The 17,739-nt window shown below is 61.0% G+C and overlaps 2 protein-coding genes across 3 annotated transcripts; both read left to right on the top strand.

Annotated features, from left to right (window-relative positions):
- Positions 1-68: 68 nt before the first annotated feature.
- Positions 69-10,935, top strand: ZMYND10 (zinc finger MYND-type containing 10). Of its 2 annotated transcripts, XM_080350220.1 has the most exons (12): positions 69-187; positions 872-980; positions 1,519-1,635; positions 2,781-2,834; positions 2,934-3,086; positions 5,156-5,244; positions 5,528-5,628; positions 7,279-7,451; positions 7,759-7,884; positions 9,609-9,730; positions 9,932-10,057; positions 10,743-10,935. In XM_080350220.1, the coding sequence occupies exons 1-12, from the start codon at positions 90-92 to the stop codon at positions 10,825-10,827; spliced, it is 1,353 nt and encodes a 450-aa protein (XP_080206346.1). In that variant the 5' UTR covers positions 69-89; the 3' UTR covers positions 10,828-10,935. The 2 variants fall into 2 exon arrangements, with proteins under 2 accessions (XP_080206346.1, XP_080206345.1); XM_080350219.1 differs by lacking the exon at positions 69-187 and having other exon boundaries at positions 319-980; positions 1,519-1,632.
- Positions 10,936-12,097: 1,162 nt separating this feature from the next.
- On the top strand, positions 12,098-17,220 carry RASSF1 (Ras association domain family member 1; the record flags this gene model as incomplete). The annotated part of the gene is made up of 6 exons (XM_080350407.1): positions 12,098-12,414; positions 13,538-13,659; positions 15,943-16,047; positions 16,138-16,432; positions 16,852-16,967; positions 17,074-17,220. Exons 1-6 carry the CDS (start codon positions 12,159-12,161, stop codon positions 17,218-17,220), a joined length of 1,041 nt encoding a protein of 346 aa, XP_080206533.1. The 5' UTR covers positions 12,098-12,158.
- Between the last annotated feature and the right edge of the window lie 519 nt (positions 17,221-17,739).

Genomic DNA, 17,739 nt, shown 5'->3' with positions numbered 1-17,739 from the left:
GCCGCCAGTGGCCCGCAGAGGCTCCTCCGCTCCGACAGGGGGCGGCAGAGCGGCCCTAGCGCTCCCGTTGCCACAGCGACGCCGCCGCCATGGCCGCCCCCGGGCCGGCGCCGCTGCTGCCCGCCGAGGCCGAGGCGCTGGTGCAAGCGCTGCGGGGCACCGAGCTGCGGGACACCGGCGGGCAGGGGTGCGGGGGGGCCGGCTCTTGGCGGGGAGGGCCCCGGTCCCGCGTGTTTAGCTGGGGAGCACGAAGAAAGGGCTGTGAATTTGGGGTGTCCCTGCTGGGGCTGCATGAGGTGGAGGGAGAGGAGTGAGCCCGTTTTTGGGGCCTTCCTAGAGGGTCTGGGTGAGTAAGGAAAGGTCCCAGGTCTGAGAGCGAGGGGGCATCCATAGAAGGTCTAGGGGAGAGAGGAGGGGCCCTGTTTTTGGGGTGACTCCAGAGGGTAGGATGGAGAGAGAGTAGGGACCCCAATTCTGGAGCCGTCCTGGAAGGTCTGGGAGAGAGAGGAGGGTCCATGTGGGGTGGGGAGGCAAGGAAGAGTCTAGACATGGGATGTCCCTAGAGGGCCTATGGGGTGGGGGCGTGGAGAAGCGGACCACCAGTTTTGGGGTGTCCCCAGTGGAGTGTCTTGTGGTGGATGTTGCTATAGGGGTTGGGGCTGCCACAGCTGGAGCTGCTGCTCCAGGGAGCACGGGCTCAGGGGACAGTGTGGTGTTTGGGGGTGCCTGGTGGGCTTGAGGCATTTCCTGGGAATGGGGGCACTAGGAGCAGGTTTTCCTGGATGAGGGAGCCCCTCCAGGAGCACAGCAGAGCCCCAGAACTAGTGGCCAGAGGTCTCTGGCACTGATGTCCTTGCTGGCTGCCCTGCAGATGGCTTCGGCAGCACGAGTGCGTAGAGAAGCTCAACATGCACGCCATTCTGAGCGCTTCTGCGGGTCAGGAGCAGCTCCTCACTGAGCTGCTGGTCAGCTATGGCAAGGTGAGGCTCCTTAGGTGCAGTAGTGAGCCCTGTGCCAGGCCTTCAGCCTTGAGCCAGGCTTGTCGCGTGGACAATGTGCAATTTTGGAATGAAATTATGAAGGATCTGCTGTATCACTGCCAAAGACTTTGGTGGTTTGCCAGTGTTGCTTTTTAAAAAAAATTAAAGGTCAAACTGGAAATTTTGCTTGCTGGTTTCTGGTTCCTCTCTGGAGGTTGTGGTCTCTTCAGTGCACCAGCCCTCTGGTTGCAGATCTGTGCACCATGCCCGAGGTGTCCCAGCCACAGAACGTCCCAGGCTGCAGCGGGATGTGGGTGCCCTGGCCCTGCTCAGCTCCTCAGGGTCATCTTCCCCCTTTGCAGCTCCAAGAGCTCTCTGTTGAAAAGCTGTTGATTTCTGATCAGTGCAAATACAGACTGTGTGCCCCAAGGCCACTGTCCTTCAGGCGACTCCAAAATCTGAGCAGCAGCAAGAAAACTGGTTCCCACTCTGGCACTGGTGTGAACAGCTTCACTCCCCCCATCCTTTCCCTATCTAGATTCCTGTTCTCATTGGGGAACTGATCTCCGTGGAGATCTGGAAGCACAAGATCTTTCCCGTGCTGTGCCGGCTGGAGGACTTCAAGCCAAGAAGTACTTTCCCCATCTATATGGTGGTGAGTAGAAGGGGAAGTGGAAACAAGCCTGGAAATTTGGTGGGCACTGTTACACTTAAAAATAATTCTCACCCAGAAGATCTTGGAGCTGGGGATTTATATCTCACCAGGCTGAGAAACTGCTGGACAGTGTGACAAGGTGTGAAATGCCTGGTTTCCCAAAGCCATGAGCAACAAGCCCGTGTCCTTGTCCCCAGGAGGGACAGGGACCTGCTCCCAGAGGAGCTCAACTCCACAGAGGGTTGCACTCCTGCCTAATCCTGCACAGGGCCTTGCTGGAGCTCTTGGATGTGGGAAAAGCCTCCCCTGGAGGTGGATGTGTTCCTTGTTTGCAGCTCCCAGCATCCCAGTGCCACCCTTGCTCCCAGAGCAGCAACACCCTGCGATATTTGCCCCCCAAGCACTGTTTTTCTCTGGCACCTCTATAACCAGAGGGGTCTCCAAGCTTACGTGTCTCTGGGTTAAGGAAAACGTAGCTTTATCTTACTGAACTTCTGGAAGCAGTGGTCTCTTGGGCGGTTCTTGGTAAGGGAATGACCTTGGGAACTTGGCTTGCCTGTGGAGCAGCACAGCCTTTGACCTAAGGGAAATCTGCCTGAGGTTTGGAAGTTTTAGCCTATTTTCAGTCTGGGTGACACCTTGCTAGGGCAAGGTGGTGTCTTCCCTGGACAGCCGTTTGTCTGCTGCATCACCTTGAGGCGGTTATCTTGTGCTTCCTTGCCTCGGAACAAGGCTGTCTGCCCCTGTCCCAGGGGCTGTGAGCAGTGCAGCCGTGCAGGGCACTGTCCTCTCTCAGGCAGTGGCTCTGTGCCAGCGCTGGGGGCTGCAGCTTGCCCAAGGGCTACGGTTGTACTGTCACTGTAGTGCAGAGACAGAGCCCTGAAGAGCCCTGCCTGCTGGGAAGCGTGGTTCTCCATCAGCATGTTGTAGCGTCATGGGCATATTAATATAAATATTAATATGAACTATGTGAACTGGAGTTGTTTTAAAGATTACATTGCTTGTATTTGGCTCTTTAACTTGTGTATGGCCATAACTATACAAACAGCTTCTTAGAAGAGCCCTTTTCCCAGTCCCATTGCCTGTGTCCTTGGTGCTGGTGACCACTCTGCTGTTACTTCACTCTTGCCATTTTCCTCCCGTAGCTGCATCATGAAGCTTCCATCATTAACCTCTTGGAGACGGTGTTTTTTTACAAGGTAAGAGGCAGGTTCCGCTTTCTTCGGTGTAAAGCCCCTTGGGGTGGGAAGCCATGGCTGTGAGGCCTGTCCCTCTGTGAAATTCTTGTTGTTGTGAAGGAAATCTGCGAGTCAGCAGGGGACAGCATTCTGGATTTAATTGATTATTGCCACCGAAAACTGACCCTGCTGGCAGCTCGGAGCGCCAATGGACAGATAGTGACCCTGGTGGAGCTTCGTCCTGAGGATCTGCCCAACCCCTCGTCCATGCAGGTGAGGAGAAAGTCCTGTAGCTCACTGGGCACATGTGTGATGAAGGATGTGGGCTGCCTGAAGAGGCACAGGGGGCCATTCTCTGGGAGAACCCTTTGGCTGAAGACCCAGCACTTCCTGCCCATCTCGGAGGGCATCTGGTGCTGGTGGTTGTCCACACCAGCAGCTCAGCTGGGTCAGCAGCTGCAACTGCCTCCCTCCAGCCCGCAGCCGCTCTCTTGTCCTCACCTGTGACAGTGCCAGCCTCAGGCTGCCTGCAGGACATGGTCTGAGTAGGGGGACACTGGAAAGTTGCCAGTTACACGAACTATTCGGTACAGAGGTTTGGCTATTTGCTGTTGCTCTTAGAAGCTGTATGCGTATGTCTCCCCAGAGCTTGTGAAACCACCTTATTTCAGGCTGCAGCTGGAGCCAGCCAGGGTTAACCGTAAGAGGAATCCCTCCCTGAACCAATGTATAACACGACTAGGAATTATCCTAATGTGTTTCCCACCAGCTTCCTTGGATCTCTGAGAAATACCTCCTCTCTGTGCTGGTCGGGATCAGCCTGTAGCTGTTCTCAGTCCAGTGTTTCAGGGCTGTCACATGTGCCTTCCCAGTGTGGGAGCACTCTTTGCTCCTGCAGCTTTGCTTCTCAGCACCTTGAATTTTCTCCTTAAACTGCGCACATCTCGAGGAGTGTCTGGAGAAGCGGGGTTAAAGTGACAGCCTGCAAGCCTGGCCCTACCTCCCCACATTGCCTCCATCCTTTGGCGTGGTGCCCCAGCACGTGCTTCTCTTCCAGAAAAGGAAGGAAGTGGAGGGCTCCAGAGCACAATAGAGATGTTTTCCAGGAAATGTTTTCCCAGCTGGGGAAGGGAAGGAGGTGTCTGTTAATACTTTGACATAGCTCAAGTTTTAAAAAAAGCCAACTTTTTCGGACCAATGGGGTTCTCAAAAGCACTCGTCTCCCAAGCAGCCTGGTTTCCTCTGATTCATTCCAGCCCCTCCTGACTCTACATACAATAACCCCCTATGAAAAAGCTGTTCCTGCTCTCTCCTGTCCTGTGGAGCCTGTTGTCCTTTGTGTGTGTGTATGGTGGTAACCCCTTCAGCAGGACCTGTTCTACTGTCCCCCACAAGCACAGGCAAAAGATGGCCCCTGGCTGAGGGCAGCAGAGATTAGGTCTGGATACCCAGAGGAGCTGTAGGAAACAGCCTCGCTGGGGGAGTTTGGAGAGGGAGGCGGTGGGGGGGAAGATCCCAGGCAGATTTCTGAATAGCATGTGGGGCACCAGCTCGAGGAGCGCAGGGCTCACCGCAGGAATTTGGAAGGGAACTGTTGCAGTGGCGCTTTACAGGAATACGAGTTGCTGAGGTCAGTGCTGATGTGAGCTGCTGAGTGCCTGGGAGTGGGGAGGCAAAGTTCTGCCCAGGCCGGGGAAAAGGACTTGGCACCTCTCGGCCTCAGAAGAAGCTGAGTCAGAGGGTGGTCGGGCTGTTGGCCTGAGCGTGTGGGGCACGAATGGGGTCTCCATGCTGCCTGGGAGGGGAGGAGGGCGGGTGGCTGGAGAGTGTGGCGTAGCTGCAAGCTGGGATAACCACAGGCAGATATTGTAGCCGGAGGCAAGCTGGAGGAGAGGCAGACCCTGCAGGCATGGGTGTAGAGCTGCAGCTGTTCCAGGGCCAAATTTCTCCCTCCTCCTCTGGTTCCTCTACTGATGATGCAGTTTCCCCCTCCCTGAGCCTTCCATGTCTCTACAGGACTGTGGGCCACAAGATGATCCCAGCAGGGGAGTGAGGAGCTGTCTGGGACTGGCCTCTTCCAGGGGGTGTCCCTGTCCAGGGGTGCTGCTGCTGGTGGCCACCCATGAGCTGTTAGGGTTAGGGAGATGAGAGACAAGCAACAATGGGCTGCAAGCACTTCTGTGGCTGCCCTGGCACAGTCGAGATGAGAAGCAGAGTTGGTTTTGCAGGGCTCTGGTTTCCTCCCCAGTCTGCCGTTACCGACATGCAGCCAACAGGCTGCCCCCCTGCAGCTCCCAGGAAATGGGGCCTGGAATCCTGAGGCTGCACGTGTCCCTCCACAGGAGCTGCAGCAGCAGGCGGAGACGATGGAGTTTGAGATTTCCCTGAAAGCCCTGTCCGTGCTGCGGTTCATCACCGATCAGTTGGAGAGGTAGGTACCCAGGACCAGCAGAGGACACATGCTGAGCTCTCTGTTTGAGATTCCTGTGGGTGCCTGGACCCCTCTCAGCAGCTGGCTGTGTCTGTAGTGGCAGTGGCACTGTGCTCCGGGGGGCAAACACAGCGGCACTTCACCCTGCTCCGTGCTACTAGTGGGAACCCAGATCTTTTTTTTTTTTTTTTTTCCTGCCTCTCCCAGTTGCTTCAGGGAGTGTTTGTATCTGTTCTGGCATTTGTCTGCCCACACCAGTTCATCCTTTCTGTCATATCTCCAGTCTGCCCCTGAGCGCGCTGACACGGATACTGAACACCCACAATCTGCCCTGCCTCCTTGTCGAGCTGGTGGAGCATTGCCCCTGGAGCTGCCGCCAAGCAGGTATGGGTCATGCCCCACGGCACCCGTGGTGCTGTGGTGGGGTGCTGGGACCTGCAGCCACTGTCAAATCTGCTACAGGAGCCCTTGCAGAAATCTGCTCCCCCTCAACTCGCCCCTCAGGCCCCCTCTCCAGTGCTCCCCGCCTGAAGCTGTTCTGCCTGAAGGCAGCTGCCGCACAGCTGGGCTGGGGACCCGGCAGCACTCCCGAAAGCTGATCCTCCCCAGGGCTGTATCTCTCCTGGACTGATTATGGCCAGGACGGGAGCAGGAGCGTAAGCATGTCTGCCAGCCCAACCTGCTCCTCTGAGGAGCCCTGTCCTGGATGCAGAAAGACCAGCATGCCAGCCCCAGCCTGTCTGCACCTTTCAGGGACAGTGCTCAGAGCTGGCAGCAGACGTGGAGCAGACTCTTCTCACAGTGACAACTAATGATATGACAAAGGGCAATTGGTGCAAACTTGAACACAGGAGGTTTCACTTGAATATGAGAAGAAACTTCTCAGTGAGGGTGACAGACACTGGACCAGGCTGCCCAGGGAGGTTGTGGAGTCTCCTTCTCTGCAGACATTCCAACCCGCCTGGACACCTTCCTGTGTAACCTCATCTGGGTGTTCCTGCTCCATGGGGGGATTGCACTGGATGAGCTTTCAAGGTCTCTTCCAATCCCTGACATTCTTTGATTCTGTGGGCTCTCCCAGGCAGCAAAGCAAGTGCCGTGAAGCTGCTTGTTGCTGAGCTTCACTCTTGCCAAATGCCTCTGATCAGGTTGTGCCCATGGGCTGCCACCTGCACCATCAGCCCTGCCTCCTGCACCTCTGGGGCCAGGTGTACCCTCCCAAGCCTCCCAGCTTCCCCACTGCCTGCCTCTGAGCAGTGCTGGGGCACAGCTGGGGCGTGGGAACCCACGCTCCCCTCCCCAGTCCGGCACCAGGGGTCACAACGCGGGCAGGGGAGGAATAGATGCTGGGAAACACGTGGCCCTGCGCCTGCCGAGAGGAGCCCAGCTGGATGTGGGAGCTTTCCTCCTTCCTCCGGCCAGGAAGCACATCCCTTCTCTCTGCCTGTGTGCTGGGGGTGTCAGAGGGAGCTTTGATCCAGGGCCCTGAGGGAGGGACTGGAAAGAAACATGAGTGCAAAGGCATTTCCAGGCTGGGCAGATGCAGGGTTACATCCCCCTCCACCCCCAGAGCAGCACAGTAGCTCCTGGAGCTTGTTTCATCACTTCTGTTATATTCATGTTACTTCTGGCTTTCACTGGCAGAAGAACCTTCAGAAGGTCAGATATTGGCCATGCTGATACCCCAAAATGTGTCTCTCCAGACACCGTTGCTGCAGCATGGGCTCCCCCACCATTTACCAGCGCTCTACATTCCTGGCCAAGTACAAAGGGATACGTGACAGGGATCTTTCCATTCCTGCCACAGTCCAATTGTTTTAATACATATTCTTTATGCTTTTCATACTAATATATTGTCTCAGTACCAAGAATGCTGCTAAGGCTGCTACACGAAGCAAAGGGGTAGGGAAACTGAGGCAGGCAGAAGCAGAAGGGCAGAGTGAGGAAGAGAGCGCAGGCCAGCATCCTAACCTCTGGGCTCTCTTCCTTCGGGCAGCACTGTCTCTTGGAACCGTGTGTTTTTCTATTCTTCAGGCAAACTCAAGAAGTTTGAGAATGGCACGTGGCACGTGGTACCCCCTGAAGACCAGGTGAAGATGACCAAACTCGATGGGCAGGTGTGGCTTGCTCTCCTCAACCTCCTGCTCAGCCCCGAATGCCAGCGCAAGTACCACTTCAATGGCTTCAACAAGAGCCAGCTCCTCAAGGTAGAACCCTACATCACAAAGGTCCTGCAGCACAGAGTAGGACCTTGTGAGCATTTGGCACCTACGGGCATCCCTCCCTGCCCTTGCTGTGGGCTCTCAGCAGCCAGCGGTGGGAGCGCAGTCGGGTCTGTCACTGTGCCAGTAGCAGCAAAGCTTGTGTTTGCCAGTGTACCTCATGGGAGCCCCATGAGTCATCCTGCCAATGCCCCACAGATCCTGCTCTTGCCATGCTGCTTCCTGCACTCTGGCTCCCTTGTTTGTCTTCACCCCTCTCCGTTCACTCTTCTGTTCCCCTCCATGGCCACAGCTTCGTGCATTCCTGACGGACATCCTTATTGACCAGCTGCCCAACCTTGTGGAGCTGCAGAGATTTCTGAGCCACCTTGCAGTGACAGAGCCGGCTCCCCCTAAAAAGGATCTCATTCTGGAGCAGGTATCCTGTGGCTCTTTCCCCATCTCTCCAGCTGTTCTGCTTTGAGCGTGATAGCTCCCTACCCCCTTTGCCTCCCACCAAGCTCAGCTCTGGAGAGGTGGTACCCTGGTAAAGCAGCCAAGCACTCATTTCACGGTTACACCCTTATTGCCAGCAAAATTGTCCATGGATGACATGAGATCCTTGTCCTGCTGCAGCATTGGCTGAGCACTTGCATCTAAAGGCATAAGTGCTGGGTTATAAACAACTCTCCAGATTGCATAGAGTCCCTGGGGTGGTGGCTGCATGGGACAGAGACAACCCCTGGCTTGTTTTGACAATTAACTCTTTTTTTTAACATTTATCAGTGTTTTCCTGCTGAATTCTGGACTCCCCAGTAATGAGTCCTCATTACAGCCCTGGCCTGGGGGTGCTTGGCACACTGCGTATGGAGGAAGGCCAAGATCTGGTGGCAGAGGCCAGAGCCAAACTGGTGCCAGCTGGGGCTCAGGAGCTGGGCCCTGAGGGTCTTCAAACAGCATAGGGTCCTTGTGGCTTTTAATCCATGGGGTAGTAACAGCTGGAGCAGTGTTTCTATTAACTTCTTGTGAGCTGAGGGGAGAAACTGCCTGTGGGCAGATGTGCAAAGTGGCAGCTGAGGGCAGAGCAGAGGTTCTTCCCAACACTGGAGCTGCAGAGGCTCCACGCCATGGAGCGGATGGGCAGGTCAGGCAGCGGCCGCTTATGCTGTGGGGAGGGGGACCAGGCTCCCCTCGGCGTGGCTGATCCCATGGCCCCAGAGGAGGGTGATGTGCCCTGGCTGGTGCTGGCTGCGACTGAGCTGGGGGCACAGCCTACACCGGGTGCTAGGGCTGGGGGCGGCTGCAGACCAGCAAGGCGAGCAGCTGGGGACGGCAACAGGACAGAGGTGGTTATGGATTCACTCCGTGTCCCTTGACTGCCAGCATGTTGGTGGGGCAGGGATGGGCAGCTGCCATGCTGGGGACCTCATCCAGCCCTCGCTCAGGCTGCTTCCCTTCTCCTGAGCTCTGCTTTTGTGATGGTGCTGCTCCCGCCTCCGCCAAGGGCTGGGGCTGAGCCTGGCGGGTGGGCAGGGGAGCCAGCGGGAAGCACACACGTGGGCTCCCTGCTCCGCTCAGAAAGCAGTGAACTCACTCTCTGTCGCCGAGCCAAGCTCTGGAAAGGCCTTTTTCCATTTGGCTGCTCCCAGAGCGGCCTCCTTCCCTTCCAGGCCTGGCTATTTTTACTCTGCTGGAGAAGGCAGAGCTGTTTGAAGCAGCATCATCCTCTCCAGAGCCTGAACTCCTTGCACCACTTTGGCTGGAGCTTTCCCTTTCGTGCTGGCCAGCTCTTCCCTGGGTGTTCTTCTTCGGGGAAGTGACGAGTGGAAAAACTCTGCTCAGGCAAACGGCTCTGGAGCATGGGGTTCATGCTGCTGTCAGCACGCAGGGCGCCGAGATCCCAGGGCTTTCTGTTCGCTAGCCCCGGCCTCAGGGCTGGACTCTCACTCCCAACCGGACTCCGTGGTTTTACCTTGTTTCACCTGAACGCTCATTGTCAAGTGGATCTGTCCCCTCCATGTACCCAAAAGCACACCCTCACTCCCCGTGTCTTCACCTCGTGCCCAGGGCTGGCTTCACCCCCATTCCCCGAATGCCTCTGTACCACAGCGTGTTCAGTCTGGCTGTGCGCACCCCTTACTCCTGCTTTGCCTCTCCAACCAGGTTCCTGTCATCCGGGACCACATCCTCAAGAACAACACAGGGAAGTGGGAGGCCATCGCCAAGCACCAGGTGAAGCACATCTTCAGCCCCACCGAGGAGGAGCTGAAGCTCCAGGCACGCAGGTAAGGCCCTGGCACACACACACAGGATGCCCAGTGGAGACAGTATTCCATTAGCAGGGGCTGGAGCTCAGCACTGGGAGGACAGAGGAGTCTGTAGTACTGGCTGGGGATGCCCCCTCAGTGGCAGGGCGCAGCGAGGACAACTCGACGCTTATCGGCTGTTCGCAGTGAGCAGCCTCACCCCATTTCTGCCCATCACAGGTGGGCACAGGCCTACAGCCTGGACATGATGGAGGCTCTCGCCCCTGACAAGCCCCGATGCAGGGTGTGTGGTGTGGAGGCAGCCAAGCGGTGCTCTCGCTGCCGGAACGAGTGGTACTGCACGCGGTAAGGAAGCTCTGCCACCCTCCGTGTCCCCTGCAGCACCCTGGTGTCCCCTGCCGCCTTTCGGTGCCCCTGCTCCCCAGAGCACCACACACCTCACTGAGAACACTGTGAAAGGGCTAAGGGAGGCCGAGGGTCCTACTGCTGGCTCTCCACTTGTCAAATCTAACGGTGGGGCTGATGTGCTGGGACATTGGTGAAGGAGATACTGGTGAGTGCTGTGTTGCTGCTGTCAAGTGCTGAGCTGCCTGTGCCCACAACACCAGCAGCCGTGGGTTGGGTTTCCCGTGGTGACACTGTCTCCCTCCCCTGCATCTTAATGCGGCAGGAGGGGGGAAAAAACTGCCTGTGGCTCTGTGGGTGCAGGTGACAGGCCGGTATGCGGCAGCTGGGACAGTGGCAGTAAATTAAATAATCTCTGCTGCTAAACCATCTGGCAAGGTCTGGTTAGAGACGTGTCTTTAAACCCTCTTAACCCCAGAACTGGAGGCCACATCCATTTCTCTGTTGGGCTGATGCTCAGCCATGCCCAATCCACCCCAGTGCCAGGAGGAGTGCGCTGCTGGGGTTTGTCCTTGTCACTGCTTAGCTCCTGGGGCTGGACGTGGCCCTGCCCTGTCCCTGCTTTAGCTGTGGGCACCCTGCGTAGTTTGTCAGGTCCCCTGAGCAATGGTTCTCCCCTCTGCAGGGCGTGCCAGGTCCAGCACTGGCAGAAGCACAAGGCTGCTTGCAACCTGATGGCCGGGACGCCGGGGAGAGCGGGCAGCCCGTAAGAGAAGCAGTGGCTGGCATCTGACCCATGGGTTGCCAAGGCAGAGGTTTCCCCTGTGTGCAGCCCAGTGAGGGCGGAGAAGCCAGCAAAGCCCCTTCTGCCTCCTCCCAGCCCCGGGCAGCACTGCCCAGACTCTGCCTCCCCGCTCCCACCTCCCCACCAGGCAGCCTTCTCCAATAAACCTCTTCTGCGTTCCAATGCTGCTCAGGTCCTGCCTTTTTTCTCCTAGCTAAAGATGCTGAACTGTAAACCACTCCTACCCCTTCCTTACACCCAGGGAGAGGAGTGTGTGGCCATTTTTTCCCTCTGCAACAACAGAAATCCCAGAGAACCCAAAAAAAGAGTTGATACCCTTGTGGTTACCAGAAGGGACAAGCCCTCTGCAGCTGAGGCACATGACCCGGGGGAAGGAAGGGCTGAGACGGCCTCTGTGCTCTCTCTTGTCTTTTGGCTACTGTCAGAGTGGTGGGGGGAGGCAGAGGATGTGGTTAGCAAGAGCACCTCACTGTAGGAAAGCAAATTAGTTTCTTGAGGGTTCGTGATCTGCTGTCTTGCAGGGACAAGTGCCCCCACCTCCTCTCAGTTGATGTAACATGAGCACCAAGGACTTAGCCCCCTGCCCACCACCACCTATCTGCAGCGTTTACATCTCTGCTGAGCCCTGGGCTGCGTCCCCACCTCTCCCTGGACAGCAGCTACTGCTGAAGGGCTGTATCACTGGTCTGAGCACAGCCGGAAAAGGTTGATGTTGCATCTCCTCTTCTGATAGGGTGTCTGAGACTCTTTCACCCCCCAAAACAGGTTTTGTACCCGTGCTGCTGCTGTAGGAGCCACGACAGCAAGCAGGAAACCATTTCAATCCAGCTGCGGCTCCGGCCGAGCAGTCCTGAGGAGTTTACTCGGAGCCCAGGCTGCTCAGCTGGGGCTGCAGCCAGATCGAGCATAGAGGCTCTCCAAGGGGGCTTTGGCAGCTTGTCACCTGCTGCCAGAGGTTTCCCCAGGCCCCTTCCCCGCTGGGAAACTGAGGCACGGAGTGAGGCTTGCCCCGGTCCTGGGAGAGGTGGCAGAACAAGCAGGGCTGCTGGAGCGGGGCCCCTGCTTCCACAGCAGCGGCTCCGGGAGCCTCATCCCCGCCTCCAGCCCGCCCCGCCGGGCTTGCCGGGACCGGGGGCAGTGGTCGGGACCCCGGGGCGCTGCGCGGCTCGCCCCCGCTCCTGCCTCAGTTTCCCCCGCGGTGTCCGGACGGGGCGGCCCCTCCCGGTCCCCGCCCCGGCCCCATCCCCGGTGCCGGCCCCCGCCCCGCCGCCGCGCAGCGCCCGCGGCCGCCGGGCCATGGAGCTCATCGAGCTGCGGGAGCTGCAGCCGGAGCCGCGGCTGGGCCGGGGCCGCCTGGAGCGGACCAACGCCTTGCGCATCAGCCCGGCCCGCCGGCTCGGCCCCGGCTCCGGGGCGCACCCCGACCCGCGGCTGACGGCGGCACCGGGCGCCGGGCACCGCTTCGAGCCGCGACGCCGCGGGCTCCACACCTGGTGCGACCTCTGCGGGGACTTCGTCTGGGGCGGCGGCAGGAAGAGCCTCCAGTGCCGCCGTGAGTACTGCGCCGCGCCCCGGGCCTCCCCACACCGGGCACCCCCACCGGGCAACGGGCGTCTCGCCACCGGGCACTGTGCGACGAGGCACACAGTGTCCCGGCATTGGGAGCCGCCACCGGCCATCCCAGTACCGAACACCCCCACCAGACATCCTGCCACTGGGCACGGGCCTCCCGCCACCAAGCACCCACACCAGGCATCCTGCCACGAGGCATAGGATGTCCCAGCACCAACCACCCCTACCAGGCATGGGCATCCCCTTACTGGGCACCCCCAACAAGCACCGGGCATCCTGGTAGTGGGCACCCCAACCCGTGCACCAGCTGTCCTGGTACTAGGCACCCTTACAGAACAGTGGGCATCCTGGTACTGGGCACCCGCATTGGGCACAGGCATCTTGGTACCAGTTACCATCACCAGGCATCCCAGTACCGGGCACACACACTGGGTACTGGGCATCCCAACACTGGGCTCCCTCTACTGGGTACTGGGCACACATGGTGCACTGGGCATCTCAGAGCCAGTCATCTGCACTGGGCACAAGCATCCTGGTATTGGCCATGGGCATCCTGGCACCAGGCACTCACAGCAGGCACTGAGCATCTCAGTACTGGACACCCACACTGGGCATGGGCATCTTAGTACTGATTACCCCCACCAGACACCAGGCACCCCGGTACTGGGCAGCCTCACTGGGCACTGGGCATCTCCATACCAGGCACCTCCACTGGGCACCCCGGTACTGGTCATTCCACCACCACTGCCCAGCCCAGACAGGGAGTATGGGCACCGTGGTGCTGGCCAGCCACTTGGCATAGCACAGCGTGGGCAGGCAGCTGGCACCAGGCATGGTGGCATCCCAGGCACTCAGGTACCAGTACCAGTGGTGGTGCAGGCAAGGGTACTGGGCAACAGTGCTGGCACCACACACCAGCCCTTGCCCCAGCAGGGACCGGTATCCTCCCTGGCACAGCCAATCCTGGCACCTGGAGCCAGGCCCCGGTGGTTATATGGCCCCAGTAGGAACCCAGCACGGAGCACTCTGAAATACCACCAGCCTGATTTGGGGTGCCAAGGGATGGGTGGCCCTGCTGACCCCCATCCTGTTCCCGTCCCCAGACTGTAGCTTCACCTGCCACTATCGGTGCCGGGCCCTGGTGCGACTGGACTGCAGTGGCCCCCTGGGCAGCAGCGACGAGAACGATGGCACCGAGCAGGCACTGGAGAAGGACACCAACGTGGTAGGGCCTGGCCTGTGTCTGCGAGGGAGAGTGGGGGTGGGAGTCGGCCAATGCGGGGTCTGCCTGGGCTGGGGGGTGGCCATGCTGCACTGTGCCACACTGTGCTGTGTAAGGCCATGTCGTGTCACGGCTGGCTGTACCAAGCCATGCTGTGCCAAGCTCGGCCATGCTGGGCTGTGCTAAGCCTTGCTGGGCTGTGCTGTGTCAGGATGTGCCATGACAGACTGCACTAAGCCATGCTGTGCTATGCTGGGCTGTGTTGAGCTGGGCTGGGTGATGCTCTGCTTTGCCATGCCGTGCCGTGCCGAGCGGTGCTAGGCTAGCCTGGGCTGCGTCTGCTGTGCCACGCCGGGCTGTGCCGTTCTGTGCCATACCAAGCCATGCTGAGTCGGGCCGGGGCACAGGCGGGTTTCGGCGGGCGGCGTCGGGCGCGGATGAAATCACCGCCGGAAGCGGGACCATGCCGCGCCGCCCCCGGCCCGCGTCAGCCCCACGGCCGGGGCGGGGCCGGGACGGGGACCGCGCTGAGCCGGGACCGCGACAGCACCGCGATCGGCACCGGGCTGAGCCGAGCCGGGACAGGGCCGCGATAGGGACCGGGCTGAGCCGAGCCAAGCCGAGCCGGGACAGGACCGCGATAGGGACCGGGCTGAGCTGAGCCGAGCCGGCGCAAGACCGCGATAGGGACCGGGCTGAGCCGAGCCGGGACAAGGACCGGGACCGCGATAGGGACCGGGCGGAGCTGAGCCGGGACAAGGACTGGGACTGTGCTGAGCCGAGCCAAGATAGGGACCGACACCGGGCAAAGCCGAGCCGGGCTAAGGACCGGGTTGAGCCGAGCCGGGAGCGGGGCCGGGAGCGGGCTGAGCCGAGCCGGGAGCGGACTGAGCCGGGCCCCAGCCCGCGGGCCGGCCGGGCTGGCGCGGGGCCGGGTGTGCCCGTGTGCCCGCGGGGCCGCGGGGCGGGCGGGTCGGGCTGTGGCCGCCGCCGCCGCGTCCGTGCCCGTGGCCGGGGCGGGGGGCGGCGGGGCCGGGCGCTGCGGGGCGGCACTGGCGCTGCGGCGGGGCGGCGCGGGGGGCACGGGGGGCAGCACGGCCAGCAGCGGCTACTGCAGCCAGGAGGACTCCGACTCCGAGCCCGAGCTCTTCTACACCGCCCGCACCTCCCTCGGCCGCCGCCCGCGGCGCCGCCAGGTCGGTTCCCCGGCCGCCAGCCGTGACCTCATGGGGGACGGGATGACGTCACCGGGGAGTGCACCCCCCCCGGGGCAGGGTGCTGGGGGGCAGTGAGGGTGGGCTTGGTGTGGAGTCAGTTGTCATCTCGGCGTGGGCAAAGTGTGAGGCGTGGGCAGTCCTGTCTTGGAGGTGGGGATGGCACTGCTGTGGGGCAAGTGCAAGTGCGGCCATCCTGTGGGGCAGGGTGGCCCTGTCCAGTTGGACATGGTGCTGTGGGGTGAACGAGGCACAGTGGGGTGAGCAGGGCTTTGGCACCCGGCATAGCAGCCCAACGGCTTCCCGGGGCTGCAGCTGCTCCAGAGGGGGTGGACAGTGCTTTGGTGGTGCCGGGCTGAGCCCCCTTCGGGCAGCCTCACAGCTGTGGGAACCCCAGCAGCATCTGGCAGAGCCTGCATGCCGTGGTGTGGCTGTTGGGGCCGGGTGCTCCCCAGCCCCACGGCACTGTGGGAACACACGCAGCTCCGCAGCACCATGTAAATACTCATTAGTGTGTGCTGGCAGCGGGGACGCTAAGCCAGGACACCTGGGTCCCCGCTGTGCAGGGCTGGCACTTTGAAGTGGGGTTCCGGTGGCACGGGCAGGCTGCACCCCCAGCCTGGACCTGCCCTCCTACCCTGAATCCCAGGGTGTCCCCACGGGCACCCAGCCTGGCGCACCGCCCTGGTGCTGGGCTGGCAGCTGCCGGCACTCTGCCTCAGGGACTCCTCTCTGATCTGGGGTGCTGGGAGGGGACACCCGGCCCCCAGATGTCTTTGCAACAAGTTCACCTATCCCTGTGGCCCAGGGGATGGAGCTGAGGATGAGGGCTTTCGGGGGTGGCTGGTGGCAGTGCTGGTGTCCCTGGAGCAGGGCTGGAGCTGTGATGAGCTCAGCTGTGCTTCCCCGGCATGGCCCCACTAAGCACCAGCTGGGCTGATGCAACCCCGCGCAACCGCCCGCCTGTGCGTCAGCTGGTGTTTTGGGGAGGGCTGGGGACAGTGGGACGCTGGGGCGGGCAGAGCAGTCCCCCCCGGCCGCAGTGCTGCTCAACCCAGCCACTGTCGTGCAGGATGAGCCCAGCGAGTGGGAGAAGACAGAGCTGGACCAGGCGCAGGTGGAGCAGCGAATCAAGGAGTACAACAGCCAGATCAACAGCAACCTCTTCATGAGCCTGGTATGGGGCCAGCGTGGGGCTGGGGGGTCACAGTGCCCTGCCCTGGTCCCACTCACCCACACTGTTCCCCCCCACCCTGGTGTCTCCCAGAACAAGGACGGCTCCTACACCGGTTTCATCAAGGTGCAGCTGAAGCTGGTGCGCCCCGTCTCAGTGCCGGCCACCAAGCGGGCCCCCTCCCTGCAGGCGGGGCGGTCGGGGCCGCGCACCCAGGGGGTGAAGCGCCGCACGTCCTTCTACCTGCCCAAGGGGACCATCAAGCACCTGCACATCTTCTCACACACCCGCGCCAGCGAGGTCATCGACGCCCTCCTCCGCAAGTTCACCGTCATCGACAACCCCCGCAAGTTCGCCCTCTTCGAGAGGTCCGAGAAGGATGAGCAAGGTAGTGCCCTGGGGTGGCCCTGTCCCCGTAGCAGTGGCTGTGTCCCTGTGGTGGCAGCTTCCCCTGGGCAGCGGTGACCCCATGGTGGTGATGTCCCGAGGGTGGTGGTGTGCCCCACAGTGGTAGTGTCCTCCCTTGCAGCAGTGTCCCCATAGTGGCAGCTTCCCCTGGGCAGCAGTAGCCCCATGGGGACAGCATCCCTGTAGCTGTGATATCCCCCTTGGTGGCAGTGTCCCCTATGACTGTGAGCATGTCCCCTGTGGCAGTGGTGTCCCCCATGGTGATGATATCGCCTTAGTGGCAGCATCCTCATGGTGGCAGCATCCCTCTAGCAGCAGTGTCCCCTGTGGCAGTGGTGTCCCCGCAGTGGCAGTGTCCCTGTGGGGATGTCCCCCTGTGACGGGTGGCTGCCGTTGCAGTGTACCTGCGGAAGTTGGCCGATGAGGAGCAGCCTTTGCGGCTGCGGCTGCTGGCCGGTCCCAGCGAGAAGGTGCTGAGCTTCGTCCTGAAGGAGAACGAGACTGGGGAGGTGAATGTAAGTACAGGGATGGGGCGGGGGCAGGCACCCACACCCCCCAGGGGACGTGGCTGTGGTGGGGGGAACCACGTCCCTGTTGTGATGGTAGCCCACATGCCCGCAGTGGGATGCCTTCACGCTGCCGGAGCTGCACAACTTCCTGCGCATCCTGCAGCGGGAGGAGGAGGAGCACGTGCGCCAGCTGCGGCACCGCTACGCCCGCTGCCGCCAGAAGATGCAGGAGGCGCTGGCCACGCTCACGCCGGGGTGACCGCGCCACCCACGCCAGTGAGCAGCCAGCACGCCAGGACCCGCACCCGCCGGCGGGTGGGGCACCGAGGAGGGGGGGTGGAGAGGGGCACCCCGGGACCCACTGGGCTGTTGCAGCCCCCATGGGGCTGGCCCAGGGAGTGAGTGGCCGCATGGGGAATTGAGTGTTCCCAGGGAGTGTGAGTGTCCCCAGGGGAGTGGATGTCTTCAGGGGAGCAAGTGTTGCTGGGGGGAAGCAGGGCGTTGAGCACTAATAAAGGCATTTAGGTGACGAGGTCTGGCTTGTGGTGTGTCCTTGGCCCGAGGAGCGGAACAGGATGGGGTGGGAAGGGCCACGAGGAGCCCCCCGTGCCTTTGGGCCGTGGGCACATGGTATTAGGCGGCGACGGGGCTCGAACCCCCGGCCTTAGGGTTCCCGCCAGGCGGGGAGGAGCGTACGCCCCGCGCCGGTCTCACGTGATGCAGGCACTTCCGCCCTCCGGGGTCACGTGGGGGCCATCGCGGGCGCCGGAAGTGTCGC

Source organism: Nesoenas mayeri (genome assembly GCF_963082525.1).
Source record: "Nesoenas mayeri genome assembly, chromosome: 10".
Lineage (NCBI taxonomy): Eukaryota > Metazoa > Chordata > Aves > Columbiformes > Columbidae > Nesoenas > Nesoenas mayeri.
The sequence above is the reverse complement of the archived record's forward strand: the minus strand, read 5'-3'. Positions and strand labels throughout refer to the sequence as shown.